This window comes from Geotrypetes seraphini, chromosome 16, assembly GCF_902459505.1.
Source record: "Geotrypetes seraphini chromosome 16, aGeoSer1.1, whole genome shotgun sequence".
Taxonomy (NCBI): domain Eukaryota; kingdom Metazoa; phylum Chordata; class Amphibia; order Gymnophiona; family Dermophiidae; genus Geotrypetes; species Geotrypetes seraphini.
In genome coordinates, this window is record NC_047099.1 from 54,605,356 (window position 1) to 54,622,098 (window position 16,743).

Consider the following 16,743-nt stretch of genomic DNA (forward strand, 5'->3'; position numbering starts at 1 on the left):
TCCTGAAGAACAGCACACAAACTGAGGACAATGAGGTTCGTGGCACAGATCATGCCACGTTCCACGCACATTTCCCATCATCCAAGATAAATACTACAGATATTTATGCGAGAAGGATTCCGTAGAATTGACCAAGCCATGTAACACACACATCGCCTTTTATCTAGGACAAATACCTTAGAAAATGAGGGGAAAAGAGATCGGTGGTACTGACCATGCCACGTTACTTACAAATTTCCTGAAAACCAGAATTAATACTGAAGAAACTCATGCGAATGGCTCTGTGGCATTGAGCATAGCACGTTATACATCTCAGAAACACTTGGGCCAAAACTTCAGTGGCACTCCCCATGCCCTGTTACAGATCTTCTGTTAGCCGGGAGGGTGTGAATCTCCATAACATCTTCTAATGTGCCTGAAAAGAGCAGATCACGTGGCTTACCCTTTCAGTGGAAGACAGATTCCCTCTCACATCAATTTTCTTTGCATTCTTTCAGGGTATCTCTGGTGCTACCGGTCCCTTAGGGCCCCCTGGGATCCCTGGCCTTCCTGTAAGTACCACATTTGGAAGTGTATGTAGCGGACAAGCCAGCTGTTGCCATGACCCTTACTGATTTCTTATTTCTTTATAGGGTCCTGAGGGTCCTAAAGGTGCCAAAGGAACCATGGTGAGTCCCGAGTGCCACTATTCCCTAACCAAAATAATGCCACCATTCTCTAACCAAGCCAATTTCTCCTATTTTACTGTTCCATATCTACAACTAACACACCTAACGCATTTCTGCTGTCTTTGAGGATGCAGTGCCACCTGTGGGATGACTTTCCTCTCTATATTTACAGGGTCAGACTGGTCCGAAGGGTGAGAAGGGCGTACAAGGACCTCCAGGGCCTCCTGTGAGTCTCAGTTCTCTGATATCATTTTCAGTCTCATATTATAGTTTCCTGTTAATGTGGCGTCTTCTATCATTTTTTTTCTTCTGCTTATCCATTTCATTGCCTCAGACCCACAATGTTCTCAGTACTATAGTGTTCTCTTGGGTCCCCCTGTTGGAATGGGACTATGCAAGGCCAGTCGAAGGGTATCTGACACCCTAAACCAGGGGTGTCAAATGTCGATCCTCAAGGAATATGCACGAGATCTATTAGAATACAATGAAAGCAGTGCATGCAAATAGATCTCATGCATATTCATTGGAGAAATCCTGAAAGCCTGACTGGATTGCGGCCCTCGAGAACCGACATTTGACACCCCTGCCCTAGACAAACCATTAGCCATCATCCTCCCAGCCCACCCTGCCTAGAGTCCAGCATCTCCTGTTCCCTTCCCTCCCTCCCCCCCTCAATAGTCTTTCATCTCTCCTTCCCAACCCAACCAGTAGTTCAACATCTCCCATTTCTTGCCCTCTACCCCATGTGTCCAGCATCTCTCTCCTTTCCTTCACTCCCTCTCCCATGTGTCCAGCATTTTCCCTCTTCCCTTCCTACCTGAACCACTGCCAGAACTGAGCCTGTGTAAAACAGAAAAATAACCACAGCAATGGGCTTTTGAGCATTTATACGCACATGTGTGATAAAGACATGTTGTATTCTGCTCCCTCCATTGTCATGTCAGGATGCTGCAGGTCTTGAGCATGCATGCATGTGTCGATACTCAAAGGACCACCACAGATGCCTAGTAGTAGGGATGGCCCTGGGATAGTCCTGTGAAATACTCTAGGGCTAGTCCTCCTCTGTAATCTATTATATCTACACCAGAATCTGCCTTTAGTCTGAAGTCTCTTTCAGCCCATCCTCACTCTGATCCATAGGAGGAAGTAGCATGGGATTTCATTTATTCTCCCTCCCTGTAATCCCTTTATTGTCCAGAAATTCTCCCCGTGAGCAGATGCATTGAGGTTATTTTTGGCTTCTCCTGTCTCTACATTCTCCCACTCGTCTAACATATGAGACATTAATATGGCTCAAGAATCTTCCTATACGCTATCATAATCCGTTCTTCTGTACCAGATTTCTCCCGGTGAAGTAATATATCTGTGGAACTTTCCTATGGTGCCTCTTTTTATCTCTCCCAGTCACAATCTCTTCTAAGTTCCCGCCTTAATTTTTTATTCATTTCCTAGGGTACACTCCATGAGGTGACATGTGAAGGTTCCATCCTATATCGTGCTTGAGAAATAGCCCTGGCCAGGGGCTCCTTCCGCTTCTGATGTTAATCCATTTCTCTCTCCTAGGGTCCGCCCGGTGAGGTCATCCAACCACTGCCAATCCAGATGCCCAAAAAGAGCAAACGATCCATTGACGCAAGCCAGATTTTGGATGACAAAGAGATGGCTGAGGAGGCCGCCATGGATTATACTAATGGCATGGAGGAGATCCTTGGTTCCCTCAATGCCCTGAAACTAGAAATTGAGCACATGAAACACCCAATGGGCACCAGGGATAACCCGGCTCGAACCTGCCAGGACCTGCAGCTGTGCCATCCAAACCTGCCTGACGGTGTGTACCCCTACTACCCAGCTTCAAGGGATCAACTGGGCAGGTTTTAAGAATGAATAGGATGGCCCATCTTGTAAATTGCAGAAGTAAAATCTCGAGGTCATAAAACTGATGGCCAAACTCAATAATCTCCAGTTGCATCACTTGAGCGTAGCCCAAGTCCATAGGTCTCCAAGAAACAATGAGAAGTAGAGAGAGATACTGTGGACAGACAGACAACCAAGGAGAAGGACAGATACTGTGGGGTGAGACTGTGGAGAGATAGATGGGAGGCTGTAAATGCATAGCCAGGGAAAGAAGAAGAGACAGATGTAGAGAGAAATGCTTGTGTCTCCATATGCCCTCTATGCATGGTATTCTAGTTACATACTTTTCAAACTTGCAGGGGACTCAAGGAAGAAGCCATACCTGAGGGGCAAATTATTCATCTATTTAGCTATATGATTTCCATATATCCGTCTCTCTCTTCTTGTCTGTTTCTTCATTAAAGTCTCCTGAAAATTTAAGAACTTAAGAATTATCATACTGGGTCAAAGCTGAGGTACATCTAGCTCAGGGGTAGGCAATTCCGATCCTCGAGAAATGGAGCCAGGTCAGGTTTTCAGGATATCCACAATAAATATGCATGAGATCGATTTGCATCTCAAGGAGGCAGTGCATGCAAATCCATCTCATACATATTCATTGTGGATATCCTGAAAACCTGACCTGGCTCCGGCTCTCAAGGACTGGAATTGCCTACCTCTGATCTAGCCCAATATCCTAATAGTGGCCAATCCAGGTAATAAAATATGCAGAGGTATGAGATGGTCAACCAGCACTAGACACTTTTGTCCAACATGAGAAAATGTGTAGCATTAGCATTGTGAAGAGGATGGAGCAGAAAGAACAGTGCCTGGGTGGAGACATCCGCTGGGGTTTATTGTGTTCATATTTCTCCAGCCCTGGGTTTATTTCAGATCCTTCACACCTTAACATGGATTTTTCCACCCCTTTCTCAGGTGAATACTGGATCGACCCTAACCAAGGCTGCTCCCGCGACTCTTTCAAAGTGTACTGTAACTTTACAGCCGGAGGGGAGACCTGCATTTTCCCCACTAGAGAGACACAAGAGGTGAGTTTCGTGGTCGCCACTCTGCATCAACCCCTTCACTTGAGGCTGACATCTCTCCCTGTTGCCTGATCTGTAAGAGGAAGCAGCTCAGAGCTCGGCCCATTCCATCCCCATCTTTTTATTGCTGAGGAATTCTCTTTGTGAACCGAGGGATAGCTCGTAGGGAGGCGAGCCATCCATCAGGTATTTAGTACAGCAGAAAAATAGAGTACCTGCACATTTTTAGCAACTTCTCAGTGGGAGGTTACCTAGGCTGATTGATTGATTGATTGATTTAATTTATATATCGTCTAAACTTTGGAATAACAAAGCAAAAATCTTAAAAACAACTACTCTTAAAATAACCCACTGTGTCACTGAAAACCTTGGACATTTCACAAAAATGCTGTAACAATTGCATTTTCAATAATTTTTAAAATCTTAACCAATCAGAACACAGCCGTAACTGTCCCACCAATGCGTTCTATAGCTTAATATTTGCAATACGAAAAGCAGCGGCTCAGGATTCAGCATATTTTTCTCGCATTACTGGTTCCAACAACTTTTGATTTTCAGATTAGAGGTCTGCACAAGAACGGGGATCGCGGGAATCCCGCAGGTCTCGCGGGAATCACCCCTAATCCACGGGACTCCCAGGGGGACCCCCTTCTGGTCCATGGGACTCCCATGGGGACCCCCCTCTAGCCAACGGGACTCCCACGGGGATGGAAGGCTTTGGAAGCAGGGTTCATCCATATAATATAATGGACACGTCAGCCTTAGTGAAAGAGGGGGTTTATAAGTTAATTACCTGAACAGAAAACAAAAAAAAAGGGTTCCACCAAAGAGATTCCACAAGGAAAACAGCAAAAGAAACTGGAATTGATGATCCTGTCAGAAGTAATTGCTGCTTTTTATGGGGACGGGCGGGGATGGAGGTAATTCCTTGCGGGGACGGGTGGGGATGGAGAGGATCCTGACGGGGACGGGTAGGGACGGAGAGGATCCTGGCGGGGATGGGTAGGGATGGAGAGGATCCTGGCGGGGCCGAGTGGGGACGGAGAGGATCCTGGCGGGGATGGGCGGGATTTCTGTCCCCGCGCAACTCTCTATTTCAGATCTCAAAGCTCTATTAATGCCTATCAGGTTGATTTCTTTCTTAAAGGCAGTGGCGTAGTAAGTGGGGTGCGGGGGGTGGGGTGGGGTCCGCCCCGGGCACAGTCTTCGTAAGGGTGCGACACCCCTCATCCTCTCCACCTCCCTGCTCCTCTCCGTGCCGCACATGCCCCTTGCCTTCCCCATGTACATTTTACTTCCCCAGCGCAAGGTTTCTGCCCGCGTCGGCAGTATCGGCGCTCTCTCCGACGTCACTTTCGGGACTCACGCCTAGGAAGTGACATCAAGAGGCGAGCTGACACCGACGTGGGCACGCTGCTTAAGCCGGAGAAGTTAAAAAGGTATGGGGAAGGGGTGGGCGTGCAGCGGGGAGGGGTGCCACCACCCCAGATGTCGCTCACTCCTACTACGCCTCTAGTTAAAGGTACATGGGAACATTTTGATCCTGGTATTTCTGCAGATAGAGATAAGCTAGGGAAACTACACATATCTACTGCACTCAAGCACTGAATAAATGCACAGAATTTTCTCCCCCATCAAGAACTGCTACCTTTAGATTGGCTAAATTTGGTCGTGCAGCCATGAAATCCCTTTGAAAATTGTCTGTGGAAATAGATCACCATGCAGATAAATAGAAACTGGGACTCATTACCTTAATGAGATGAAAGCAGTGGATTATCCCAGGATTTCTGGCCAATCGGTTTTCAAGCTTTGTATGCCCGCTTCTGAATTCTCTGTGGCCCTTTTTCCCTTGTAGGTCAGGATGTCCTCCTGGACCTTGGAGAAACGTGACAGCTGGTTCAGCGAATTCCAAAATGGGAACAAGGTAAGGAAGGGGCTGGGCTGCTCACTGTTCAGAGGTCAGGGATGACGCGATGAGCTGTGCTGTGCAACGTCAAGAGTCCTTTGCCTGACATCACAGTTGACTCCATGCATTGTGATGTCACAGCCACTGGAACCTTGGGCCTGGTGACAACTGCAGCTGCATTTCAGATGCAAATTCTAAATTGTCACCTGAAATTAAAAGTGTTGATGCAAAACACAGAAAATTAGAAGTTTAATGTGCTTTATTATAAATCATCAATAATATTATAATTTAAAATATGGCCTTTCAGAACTTACAACTGTTTAGCATTCAAGAATTTAAAGCAATATATTGAAATATATTTATCTCATTTCATGCAAAAATTGAACAGATAACATTTTGCACTCAGGCTAGGAAAATGTCCCACTTGCCAAACTAGAAAACAGCATTAGTGAATCATTAGTGAGCTCACCTAAAACAGGAATCATGGACCAATAGAGGAGACGCCAGAAAAAAAAAAAAAAAAAGGAAAGGCCCGGAAGGAGAGGGTGTGAGATTCAGAGTCTTATGTTTTGCTTCACTCCCCCCAGTTTCTGTACATGGACTCTGATGGCAACCCCCTAGGAGTGGTTCAGATGACCTTCCTGCGCCTCCTCAGTGTCTCTGCCCGGCAGAACTTCACCTACCACTGCCACCAGTCTGTGATCTGGCACAGCCTAGCCTCCGGCAACTACGAGAAGGCCGCGCACTTCATGGGGGCCAATGAGGAGGAGATTTCCTTCCACAGTAGTCCCTACATCAAGGCGATGGCAGACGGTTGTGCAGTAAGTATCGTAGGAGAAGAATCCCCTTGCCTATGGGTAAAAAGAAATGTTTACAAAATGCATACGGTGTTAGATCCTCTATTTAGGTAAAGTTAGGATGTACACAATGTTTCATAAGGATGACAAATTGTAATCCGTCTGACTTTATGTTTGTATGTTTACCTGTAACCCATTCTGAGCTCTTTAGGGAGAATGGGATAGAAAATTAATTAAATAAATAAATGAATGAATTTGGTGAATTCCCAGCTCTGCTTTTATATTATTTTTGTTTGATACAGTTTGATTTGTTGAGTAGGCAGCCTGCTCAGCCAGTGAAACTGCATCAAACAAAATGTAAACCCTAAAAAAAGCAGGGCTTTTGGGCTGGAGATTCACCAAACCCCACTGAAGGCCCCGACAGTACTGATCTGAATTTGATTGGCTAAGCAGCATCTGCCTGTTGCCTGCTCAACCAATAAAATCCAGAGCAGGGCCTTCAGGGGGTGGGGTGAATCCCCTGAAGGCCCTGACTGCATGCCACTGGGCAGGTGTAGTAGTCTATGTTCCAATAGGCTCCAGTTAGACACCCCATTATAGAGCTTTTATCTGTATGAGTATTGTTAAGAGCGTAAATTGAACAATCCCATATCTTGAGGCTCCTTTAGCTGTGGGTACATAGTATTGAAGGTCTGGTACCTGTTTCCGGTAGATGGAAAGCTCTCCTTCCCAAGGATTAGAAATCTCTTCACTGACATGCTTTTTTTTTCCTTCCCTTCTTCTTCCTCCCACATCAGATGAGGAAGGGTTATGCCAAGACTGTACTGGAGGTGAACACTCCCCAGGTCGATCAACTTCCCCTTACAGATGCCATGTTCATGGACTTCAGCGAACCCAACCAGCAGTTTGGCTTTGAAGTAGGACCAGTTTGTTTTCTTGGCTAAATCTCCTCCTTTCCTCCCCACCATTACCCTCCCTGTCCACATGGAACTCCAGCTCTAAGCTGCCCCGATTTAAGAGGGCAAGACGTCTCCTCAAAACCCTGGAAGAAATAGCAGAACATCTCAAACTAAGGTGAGGACAAAGTGACCAAAGGTACCCTACAGCCAAGAAATATATCGTGCCCACAGGACTCATTGTGTCACATGAAAACAAGCTGACTTCTTTTAGAATAAATATGACCGAAAAAGGTAGAAAGCCAAAGCTTCCAAATGAGATTTCTTACCAGCCTACCACAAAACATTTCTGGAGCAGAACTGTTCCTTAAAACAAAAACACAAACGCTTCATATCCCCCAGCCTCTGGGAAGTGGAAGGACCGCCGTCCTTTGCTCAACTTTTAAATTATGTCTATAGATGTATTTAATAAGCAGCACAAGAAAAGAACTCCTATTTAAAAGAAAAAAAAGCTATTATATTATTATTTAACTTGTGAAATGGTCCTGCCCTGCATTCAGTGTTGAAAGAAAATGAACCAAAAAAATATGGAAGTGAATGGGAAACAACCCCCAAAAATATCTGTGAACAAATTCATGATGGTGCTCGGAAAATTTTATCTACCACCAAAGCGTCTTATTTTATATATATAAAAAAAAGAAATCAAACTAATTCAGGTGCTCAGAGTATTATTTTCTAATGTTTGTAAGTATTTTGAACTGTATTGTAATGTCTATTTTATCATTTTGCTGTTTTGGGGGAGGGGGGGGGGTGTTGGTTTTTAGATTCTGTACAGTTTCAAGCCTGCTGCTTTCCTTCTCAGCTCTTTCAGATAAAGACATATGGTCTGTCCAGTTTGCCTATCCACACCAACTGCTCAACTCTACTGCCCCTTCCTCTCCCTTAAAGATCCTCTGTGCTTGTCCCGTGCTTTCCTGAATTCAGATACAGTCTTCCTTTCCAGCACCTCCACTGGGAGGCTGCGCCACACATCTTTCACCCTTTCTTTAAAGAAATATTTCCTTAGTTTACTCCCGACCTGAGTCTGCCCCCTTTCACCCTCATCCTTTGCCTCCTCATTCCAGAGCTTCCTTTCAGTTGAGAGACTCTTCTCTTGTGCATTTACTCATTGGATATATTTAATTTCTTTTTCATATCTACGCTTTCCTTCTGGGTAAACACATTCAGATTCTTTCTATGGAGACCCCCTGGGTTTTTGCCAGGTACTTGTGACCTAGATTGGCCATTGTAGAAACAGGATACTACGTTATATGGACCATTGGTCTGACCCAGTATGGCTATTCTTCTGTTCTTATCATTTCACTAATTCTCCTTTATTTCTCTCTGGGCTGCTTCTTCCTTCTCCTGTACTGTGACATATTTCTAGTCTTTTCTCTTCATATTTAGTTCCTTTTTTTAATAAACCACATGCAGTACAGAGCATAAAATCACATTAAATGGAAATGTTTTTACAGGACTAGAATTTCTGTTGTTCTGTTGTCTGATCTGGAAAACTTACTGTATCTGCTGGAGATCAAACAGATCTTAACTTGATGGGGAGGATGCAGTGACAGTCACTGCTGGACCCTGAATTTCCTCAGCCAGTGAAGACAGCGAGAGCAACTGAAAACAAGGGATGGAAAGGCAACACACACTCTCTCCCCCCCTCCCCCCCGCCTACATTAAGGAACAGAATTCCATTGATATGAAGGGGCACCCAGGGGACGATCATATTAAGGAAGGAAGAATTTCTAGAATAAAAATCTCTTGCTGGGTTACATCTAAGCCCACCACCTTCACTTAGGGAATCTAATATCTGTGGGATATTCTGAGGAGAAATTTGGTGCTCAGTGTCCGTCCCCCCCCCCTATTGGTGGTCCCTTGGCTCCTAGTTCAAAGGACCTAGATAGTTGTGGACCAATTTTAAGGATCAACTTGCACATTCCCATTCCATTAAAATGTGAATTGTAAATGTATTTGTATGTATTAACAGTTTACGTCACCGGCTTAGACTAAGTTAAACTAGGACTTGGTCATTCCTTCATGCATGTTAAAACAGTTTTTGAAGTAAACCCAAAGTACAATGTGTACCCCACCGCTGCTGAACCATCTCATAACAGTGGAAGATCATGAGATAACTCTTCTGTGGCGTCATTTCCAAGCTCCCTTAGCCCATCTCATTTCAATTTGGTTTCACCTTGTGACTGTGAACCTTGTAGACATTCAATTGCTGTATTTCAGAATGCTCCAAAAACTTCACATAAAGTTGCTTTCGGAGTTCAGAACTTCCCACAGCTATTCTGCATACGGAACCATCCAGAAGAACCCCGTGATACAAAAATAAAGCCATTCCTGTTGTGTGTTTTAACAGTGTATGTCAATGCTAGCTATAGGTGATGACCTTCTTTCCCTTACTAATTTTGAAGCTGGGATCCAGATGTACTAAATCTGTTCACACACACATAAAAATGAAAAGAATGTCTTAGGTAATCCAGTCTGGAGCCTTTTCATCTACCTTATCTATATTCTATGAATTGTGTGGATATGGAGAAGATCCTCAGATATGAAGCACTACGATCAGAGACCAAGAGAATGCGGCAGAAGGGTACAGAAATATTTCCTATTGTATTGGGTGCCCCAGGCTTTATGAAAAATAATTCCCAACATGTTAAACCTTAATGATCTCCAGAAAGAAACTCTCTTTGACACAATGCAAAGCATTATGGTGAGTGTTAGCAGTAAAATTTGAGAGACTGAGATCATACCCCACACACGCTGCTTAGCAGGGGAGATTCCTTACTCTCACAGTATGTACAAAATTAATCCACTTGGTGACGCTGCCTTCCAGAGAGTGTACAACTAGTCAGAAAAAGGAAGGCAGAGGAGAAAATGTCCCCTGCTCATAAACACAGCCAGCCCTGGATTTTTGTGTCAGATGTTTCAAACTTATGCTGCAGTTATGCAATAAATCACTATAAATTTGCTATTAATGTGTGTGCATTTCTTTACTTTATAAGCAATGTCATTTGCTGGCATATACCTGATTAATTTATTTGGTGCTTTATTGAGGAAAATGAGTCTTAGGGCTGGGAGAGGTTTGGGGTGGGGCGGTGAAGAGGGAAAGGGGGATCTCAAGTAGACAAGTCAGAGGGATAAGGGGAGAGGGAGGCATCATTGAGCAAAGGATGAGAAGGAAAAAGAAAGTAGGGCATGGAGAGGAGGAAAGGGAGAACAAGGAGGGGGGAGGGAGAAGAGGATCCTAGACATTGGGGAGGGAAGAGATGGAGATGGAGCATCAATCCCCTTACACCCCAACCAACTTCTCCAATATCCAGCTCCCTCTTCAGTCATACCTCGCGGCACTACCTCTGATCCCCCCGCTCTCCTGCACGCCTTCCAATCCCCTCCACCTCTGGAGCAACTTGGATCCTATCACGCCCTCTGTTCCATATACACAGACCTCCAAAAAGAACAAGATGCAACGCTTAGAAACATGATGGCAGATAAAGGCCAAATGGCCCATCTAGTCTGCCCACTGATCTGCTGTTCTTTCCACCTGTTCCTCTCTTCTGGGGCCCTTCCAGTGAGCTGTCTCTGGTAGTCAAAACACTTCATCACAATGGGTCCTCAGTGCAGCAATCCCTGCTCCTCCCCAATACCTCCTCTTGGACCCATCTGCAGGTCTTCCAGTCCTGCTCTAGCTGGTGGGGTATTTCAAGCCTCCCTTTCCCGCCCATGCCAATTTGCTACAGAAGGCGAAGGGGAGTAGCCCTATGTTTCCTCAATTTCCTCTGCCACTACATACCTTTCTGAACATTGTGGTTCAAAAGCAACGGGGTCTGAGGCAGCAGAGGGGTAGAACGGAGCCTGACACAGGTGAGAGGGCACTGAAACACACTGCTTGCCAGCTGCTGCCCACACCACCTGGCTTGGTCCCTGGTGTCATGCGGTGCTCTTCCCATGGCTGTGGAATCATAGGTGATTGAGGGACCCTGCAACATAAATAACAGAGCTGCCACATTATGCAGTTCCAAGAGGAAGGCTTTTTGGCTAGCCCTGGTTTTGAACTTGTACCCCAAAGCAGTGTGGGATTTGTGGTCAATGATTTTACCCATTGAAATCAGCATCAGGCTAAAGGGTTTATCAGGACTTGCCCAAAATCTCCCTGTTGGATTTGGGTAACCAAGGAGCTCTGTATTAAACAGTGCATGAAACCCAGAGCAGGGCAGGGTCAGGTACATGGGTGCCTGTTTATGTACACAGGGCTGGTGGATGCTATTGCTGAGGTGTTGTCTGTGTCCTACAGGTGATGTAACAGCTCTTGCTCAGCTTGAGGTGGGACCTCTGGGTGTTTTCAGTGGAAAGTCCCTGGCCCAGGGCCAGAGGCCACCAGCTCCACTTCCAGGTTTCGCATTCAGAGTCAGAAGCCCAGCGGTATTCATCTGTGACAGCCACAGACCAATAGCAAAGCTGGGCAGGCTCCACATCATCAGTTACTGAGCAAAGTTTCTATTCCAGAACAAATGCATTACTTTGGACACAGTTTATGCCAGAGTAAGGGTCACAAAGAGGCTCCACTGTATCAGGATAAACTGATCCAGTCCTGGATTTCTCACAATGCACACTGGGATTATATAATAGGAATGTACTGTACATCTGTTTGAAACAGATGGAAAATTTCAATAACACAACCCATGTCCTTTCATTGAAAAAAACACAAAGTTTCATATTTTTCCTTGTGTCAATAGGATGCACTTTTCACAAAGAATGCATGCTATTTAAAAGGAGATACTGTACACTGTTTAGGAGAACGTATGCTCTCTCCTGATAGCAAAGGCATGCATCGAACCTTCTTTGGAAATAATGTTCTCTTCCAAAAGAGCGCAACAATACTCCCCAAAAATATTATATTCATTATGTTATGGTGATTGATTTTATAGCACACTTAGGTGCCCGGTGATGGTGTGTAGGTGGGGGCTTGGTTGTCTCTGCCTTGATGTGAGTAGCGTTGGAGAAATTCTCCCGTCGCTGTCCCTTCACACTGAGGGCACCTAATCTCACTTCATTATTATTATTCTTTATTTATTTATTTTGTTCAGTTTTGAGCTGTGTTCTTCACCGCTACCACTGTGGGAACCCCTAGACCTCTTTTGCCTCATTGTTGAGTCTCTTCCAAAAGAGACATTATTCCCACCAGAACTCCCATTAAAAAATATATATATGAGAAACAACAAAAGATTCCCATATAACACATGGGAAAAATACAAAATTAAAAATCCTCTGGCTGCACACCCCTAATTTACAATCCCTGCTGTTCTTATGACACAACTACAAGTCCCAGAATAGCCAGGATAAAAAGCAGGACTGGGTAAGCGTCCTCATCATAGGAGCCAGCCTTTGAAAATGATTGGGGGGGGGGGGGGGTGCTGAACTCTCACAATTTTCCCCTCAATCAGCATCTCCCCCTCCCCCCTCCCAGGAAACAAAAAAGTACATCTGGTAGAGAGAATGACCAGCTTTTATCTAAATGTCAAAAGGGCAGGTAAGTGGCCAAATGAAAAGCTAGGGTCCTGCCAGTCTCTCTTCCCCCATTGCCCCCTGCGGCTTTTCAGCATGGTATTCACTCACTCATCCACCCCCCCCCCCCCCAATTCAGGCCACCCATAGCACTTTCCCCCTCAACCAGTCCCTCTCTCACCTCAGGGCCGGGCAGCTGCCTTGGGCCTCACAGCCCGGGCATCTCCTCCCCTTCCCCTCAACTTCGAGGTCGCCTTCCCGCGTTTTCCATAAGGGGCGCGCGGCTGCCCCAAGCCCGAAGCTTTCCCCTCTGAGGCCATCCGCCCGGGCGGAAACAGGAAGCTGCGTCAGAGGGGAAGCTTCGAACTGGGCAACCGCGCGCCGCTTACATGAAAACGGCAGCGGCGCGAGGCCCCGCTCAAAAAAGGAAACTGCGATTTGGGAAGGCGACCTCGAAGGTGAGGGGAAGGGGGGGAGATGCCCGGGCTGTGGGGCCCAGTTGTTTGCTACCCCCTAACGCTGGCCCTGAGGTGAGAGAGGGAAGGGGGGGGGGGGAAATATGTGTCATCAGGGGGACGAGATTGAGTGGCGCTTGAGCGTTATTATGTTCCATCAGGTGCGTGTGGGAAAGCAGCAGCAGCAGTGGTGAGGGGGCAGGCTACTCAATAGAATTAGGGTGGAGGGGAATTGGGGTGGGAGGGGGCAGGATATTCGATGGAATTGGGGTGGAGGGAGAGGGAGCAGGATATTTGATGGAATTGGGGTGGAGGGGGCAGGATACTCAATAGAATTAGGGTGGAGGGGAATTGGGATACTAAATGGAATTGGGGTGGGAGGGGGCAGGATATTTGATGGAATTGGGGTGGAGGGGACAGGATACTCAATAGAATTAGGGTGGAGGGGAATTGGGATACTAAATGGAATTGGGGTGTGAGGGGGCAGGATATTCGATGGAATTGGGGTGGAGGGGACAGGCTACTCAATAGAATTGGGATGGAGGGAGAGGGGGGCAGGATATTTGATGGAATTGGGGTGGAGGGGGCAGGATACTCAATAGAATTAGGGTGGAGGGGAATTGGGATACTAAATGAAATTGGGGTGTGAGGGGGCAGGATATTCGATGGAATTGGGGTGGAGGGGACAGGCTACTCAATAGAATTGGGATGGAGGGAGAAGGGGGCAGGATATTTGATGGAATTGGGGTGGAGGGGACAGGATACTAAATAGAATTAGGGTGAAGGGGAATTGGGATACTAAATGGATTTGGGGTGGGAGGGGGCAGGATATTCGATGCAATTGGGATGGAGGGGGCAGGATACTAAATAGAATTAGGGTGAATGGGAATTGGGATACTAAATGGATTTGGGGTGGGAGGGGGCAGGATATTTGATGGAATTGGGATGGAGGGGGCAGGATACTCAATAGAATTAGGGTGGAGGGGAATTGGGATACTAAATGGAATTGGGGTGGGAGGGGGCAGGATATTTGATGGAATTGGGGTAGAGGGGACAGGATACTAAATAGAATTAGAATGGAGGGGAATTGGGATACAAAATGGAATTGGGGTGGGAGGGGGCAGGATATTCGATGGAATTGGGGTGGAGGGGGCAGGCTACTCAATGGAATTGGGATGGAGGGAGAGGGGGCAGGATATTTGATAGAATTGGGGTGGAGGGGGCAGGATACTAAATAGAATTAGGGTGGAGGGGAATTGGGATACTAAATGGAATTGGGGTGGGAGGGGGCAGGATATTCAATAGAATTAGGGTGGAGGGGAATTGGGATACTAAATGGAATTGGGGTGGGAGGGGGCAGGATACTCAATAGAATTAGGGTGGAGGGGAATTGGGATACTAAATGGAATTGGGGTGGGAGGGGGCAGGATATTCAATAGAATTGGGGTGGAGGGGGCAGGCTACTCAATAGAATTGGGATGGAGGGAGAGGGAGCAGGATATTTGATAGAATTGGGGTGGAGGAGGCAGGATACTAAATAGAATTAGGGTGGATGGGAATTGGGATACTAAATGAAATTGGGCTGGAAAGGGGCACGATATTCAATGGAATTGGAGTGGAGGGAGAGGGAGCAGGATATTTGATGGAATTGGGGTGGAGGGGTCAGGATACTCAATAGAATTAGGGTGGAGGGGCATTGGAATACTAATGGAATTGGGGTGGGAGGGGGCAGGATATTCGATGTAATTGGGGTGGAGGAAGAGGGAGCAGGATATTTGATGGCATTGGGGTGGAGGGGGCAGGATACTAAATAGAATTAGGGTGAAGGGGAATTGGGATACTAAATGGAATTGGGGTGGGAGGGGGCAGGATATTTGATGGAATTGGGGTGGAGGGGGCAGGATACTAAATAGAATTAGGGTGGAGGGGAATTGGGATACTAAATGGAATTGGGGTGGGAGGGGGCAGGATACTCAATAGAATTAGGGTGGAGGGGAATTGGGATACTAAATGGAATTGGGGTGGGAGGGGGCAGGATATTCAATGGAATTGGGGTGGAGGGGGCAGGCTACTCAATAGAATTGGGATGGAGGGAGAGGGAGCAGGATATTTGATAGAATTGGGGTGGAGGGGGCAGGATACTAAATAGAATTAGGGTGGAGGGGAATTGGGATACTAAATGAAATTGGGGTGGGAGGGGGCACGATATTCAATGGAATTGGAGTGGAGGGAGAGGGAGCAGGATATTTGATGGAATTGGGGTGGAGGGGGCAGGATACTCAATAGAATTAGGGTGGAGGGGAATTGGGATACTAAATGGAATTGGGGTGGGAGGGGACAGGATATTCGATGCAATTGGGGTGGAGGGAGAGGGAGCAGGATATTTGATGGCATTGGGGTGGAGGGGGCAGGATACTAAATAGAATTAGGGTGAAGGGGAATTGGGATACTAAATGGAATTGGGGTGGGAGGGGGCAGGATATTCAATGGAATTGAGGTGGAGGGAGAGGGAGCAGGATATTTGATGGAATTGGGGTGGAGGGGGCAGGATACTAAATAGAATTAGGGTGGAGGGGAATTGGGATACTAAATAGAATTGGGGTGGGAGGGGGCAGGATATTCGATGCAATTGGGGTGCAGAGGGCAGGCTACTCAATAGAATTGGGATGGAGGGAGAGGGAGCAGGATATTTGATGGAATTGGGGTGGAGGGGGCAGGATACTAAATAGAATTAGGGTGGAGGGGAATTGGGATACTAAATGGAATTGGGGTGGATGGGGCAGAATACTAAATAGAATTAGGGTGGAGGGGAATTGGGGTGAGAGGGGGCAGGATATTCAATGGAATTAGGGTAGAGGGAGAGAGGGGGCAGGCTACTCAATAGAATTGGGATGGAGGGAGAGGGAGCAGGATATTTGATGGAACTGGGGTGGAGGGGGCAGGATACTAAATAGAATTAGAGTGGAGGGGAATTGGGATACTAAATGGAATTGAGGTGGGAGGGGGCAGGATATTCGATGCAATTGGGATGGAGGGGGCAGGCTACTCAATAGAATTGGGATGAAGGGAGAGGGAGCAGGATATTTGATGGGATTGGGGTGGAGGGGGCAAGATACTAAATAGAATTAGGGTGGAGGGGAATTGGGATACTAAATGGAATTGGGGTGGGAGGGGGCAGGATATTTGATGGAATTGGGGTGGAGGGGGCAGGATACTAAATAGAATTAGGGTGGAGGGGAATTGGGATACTAAATGGAATTGGGGTGGGAGGGGGTAGGATACTAAATAGGATGGAGGGAGAGAGAAGGGGTATGATTCTCGATGGAATTAGGGTGGAGGGAGAGAGGGGGCAGGATACTCAATGGAATTGAGGTGGATGGAGATGGGGAAGATGGTGAAAGTGGAGTAAAGGGAGAGAGAGAAGAGGGCAGATATTGGATGTCAGTGGGGAGAGCAGATGCTGAATGGAAGTGGAGAAAGATGGCATTTACTGGATGGCAAGAGTGGATAAAGAAAAAAGGCAAAA

The 16,743-nt window shown here is 46.5% G+C and overlaps 2 protein-coding genes across 6 annotated transcripts in view; one reads left to right on the top strand and one right to left on the bottom strand.

The window, feature by feature from the left end:
* The window catches only part of COL11A2 (collagen type XI alpha 2 chain), a 108,739-nt gene extending 98,529 nt beyond the window's left edge, over positions 1–10,210 (top strand). For 2 of the 3 annotated variants that reach the window (XM_033924915.1, XM_033924916.1), the window contains 8 exons: positions 498–551; positions 633–668; positions 841–894; positions 2,232–2,496; positions 3,498–3,610; positions 5,463–5,531; positions 6,101–6,334; positions 7,108–7,254. In XM_033924915.1, the coding sequence (XP_033780806.1) occupies positions 498–551; positions 633–668; positions 841–894; positions 2,232–2,496; positions 3,498–3,610; positions 5,463–5,531; positions 6,101–6,334; positions 7,108–7,254 (972 nt within the window). Of the gene's footprint in view, positions 1–497; positions 552–632; positions 669–840; positions 895–2,231; positions 2,497–3,497; positions 3,611–5,462; positions 5,532–6,100; positions 6,335–7,107 lie in introns of all 3 variants that reach the window. The other variant, XM_033924914.1, reaches the window with a different exon arrangement.
* LOC117350578 overlaps positions 1–13,070 on the bottom strand; it is a 30,016-nt gene extending 16,946 nt beyond the window's left edge. Inside the window, exons 1-4 of one of the 3 annotated variants that reach the window (XM_033924918.1) lie at positions 12,944–13,015; positions 11,051–11,237; positions 6,197–6,364; positions 5,358–5,719 (exon numbers count right to left, since the gene is read on the bottom strand). The gene's annotated coding sequence lies outside the window, so the exon portion shown is untranslated. Of the gene's footprint in view, positions 1–5,357; positions 5,720–6,196; positions 6,365–11,050; positions 11,238–12,943 lie in introns of all 3 variants that reach the window. The other 2 variants (XM_033924919.1, XM_033924920.1) reach the window with 2 other exon arrangements.
* Between the last annotated feature and the right edge of the window lie 3,673 nt (positions 13,071–16,743).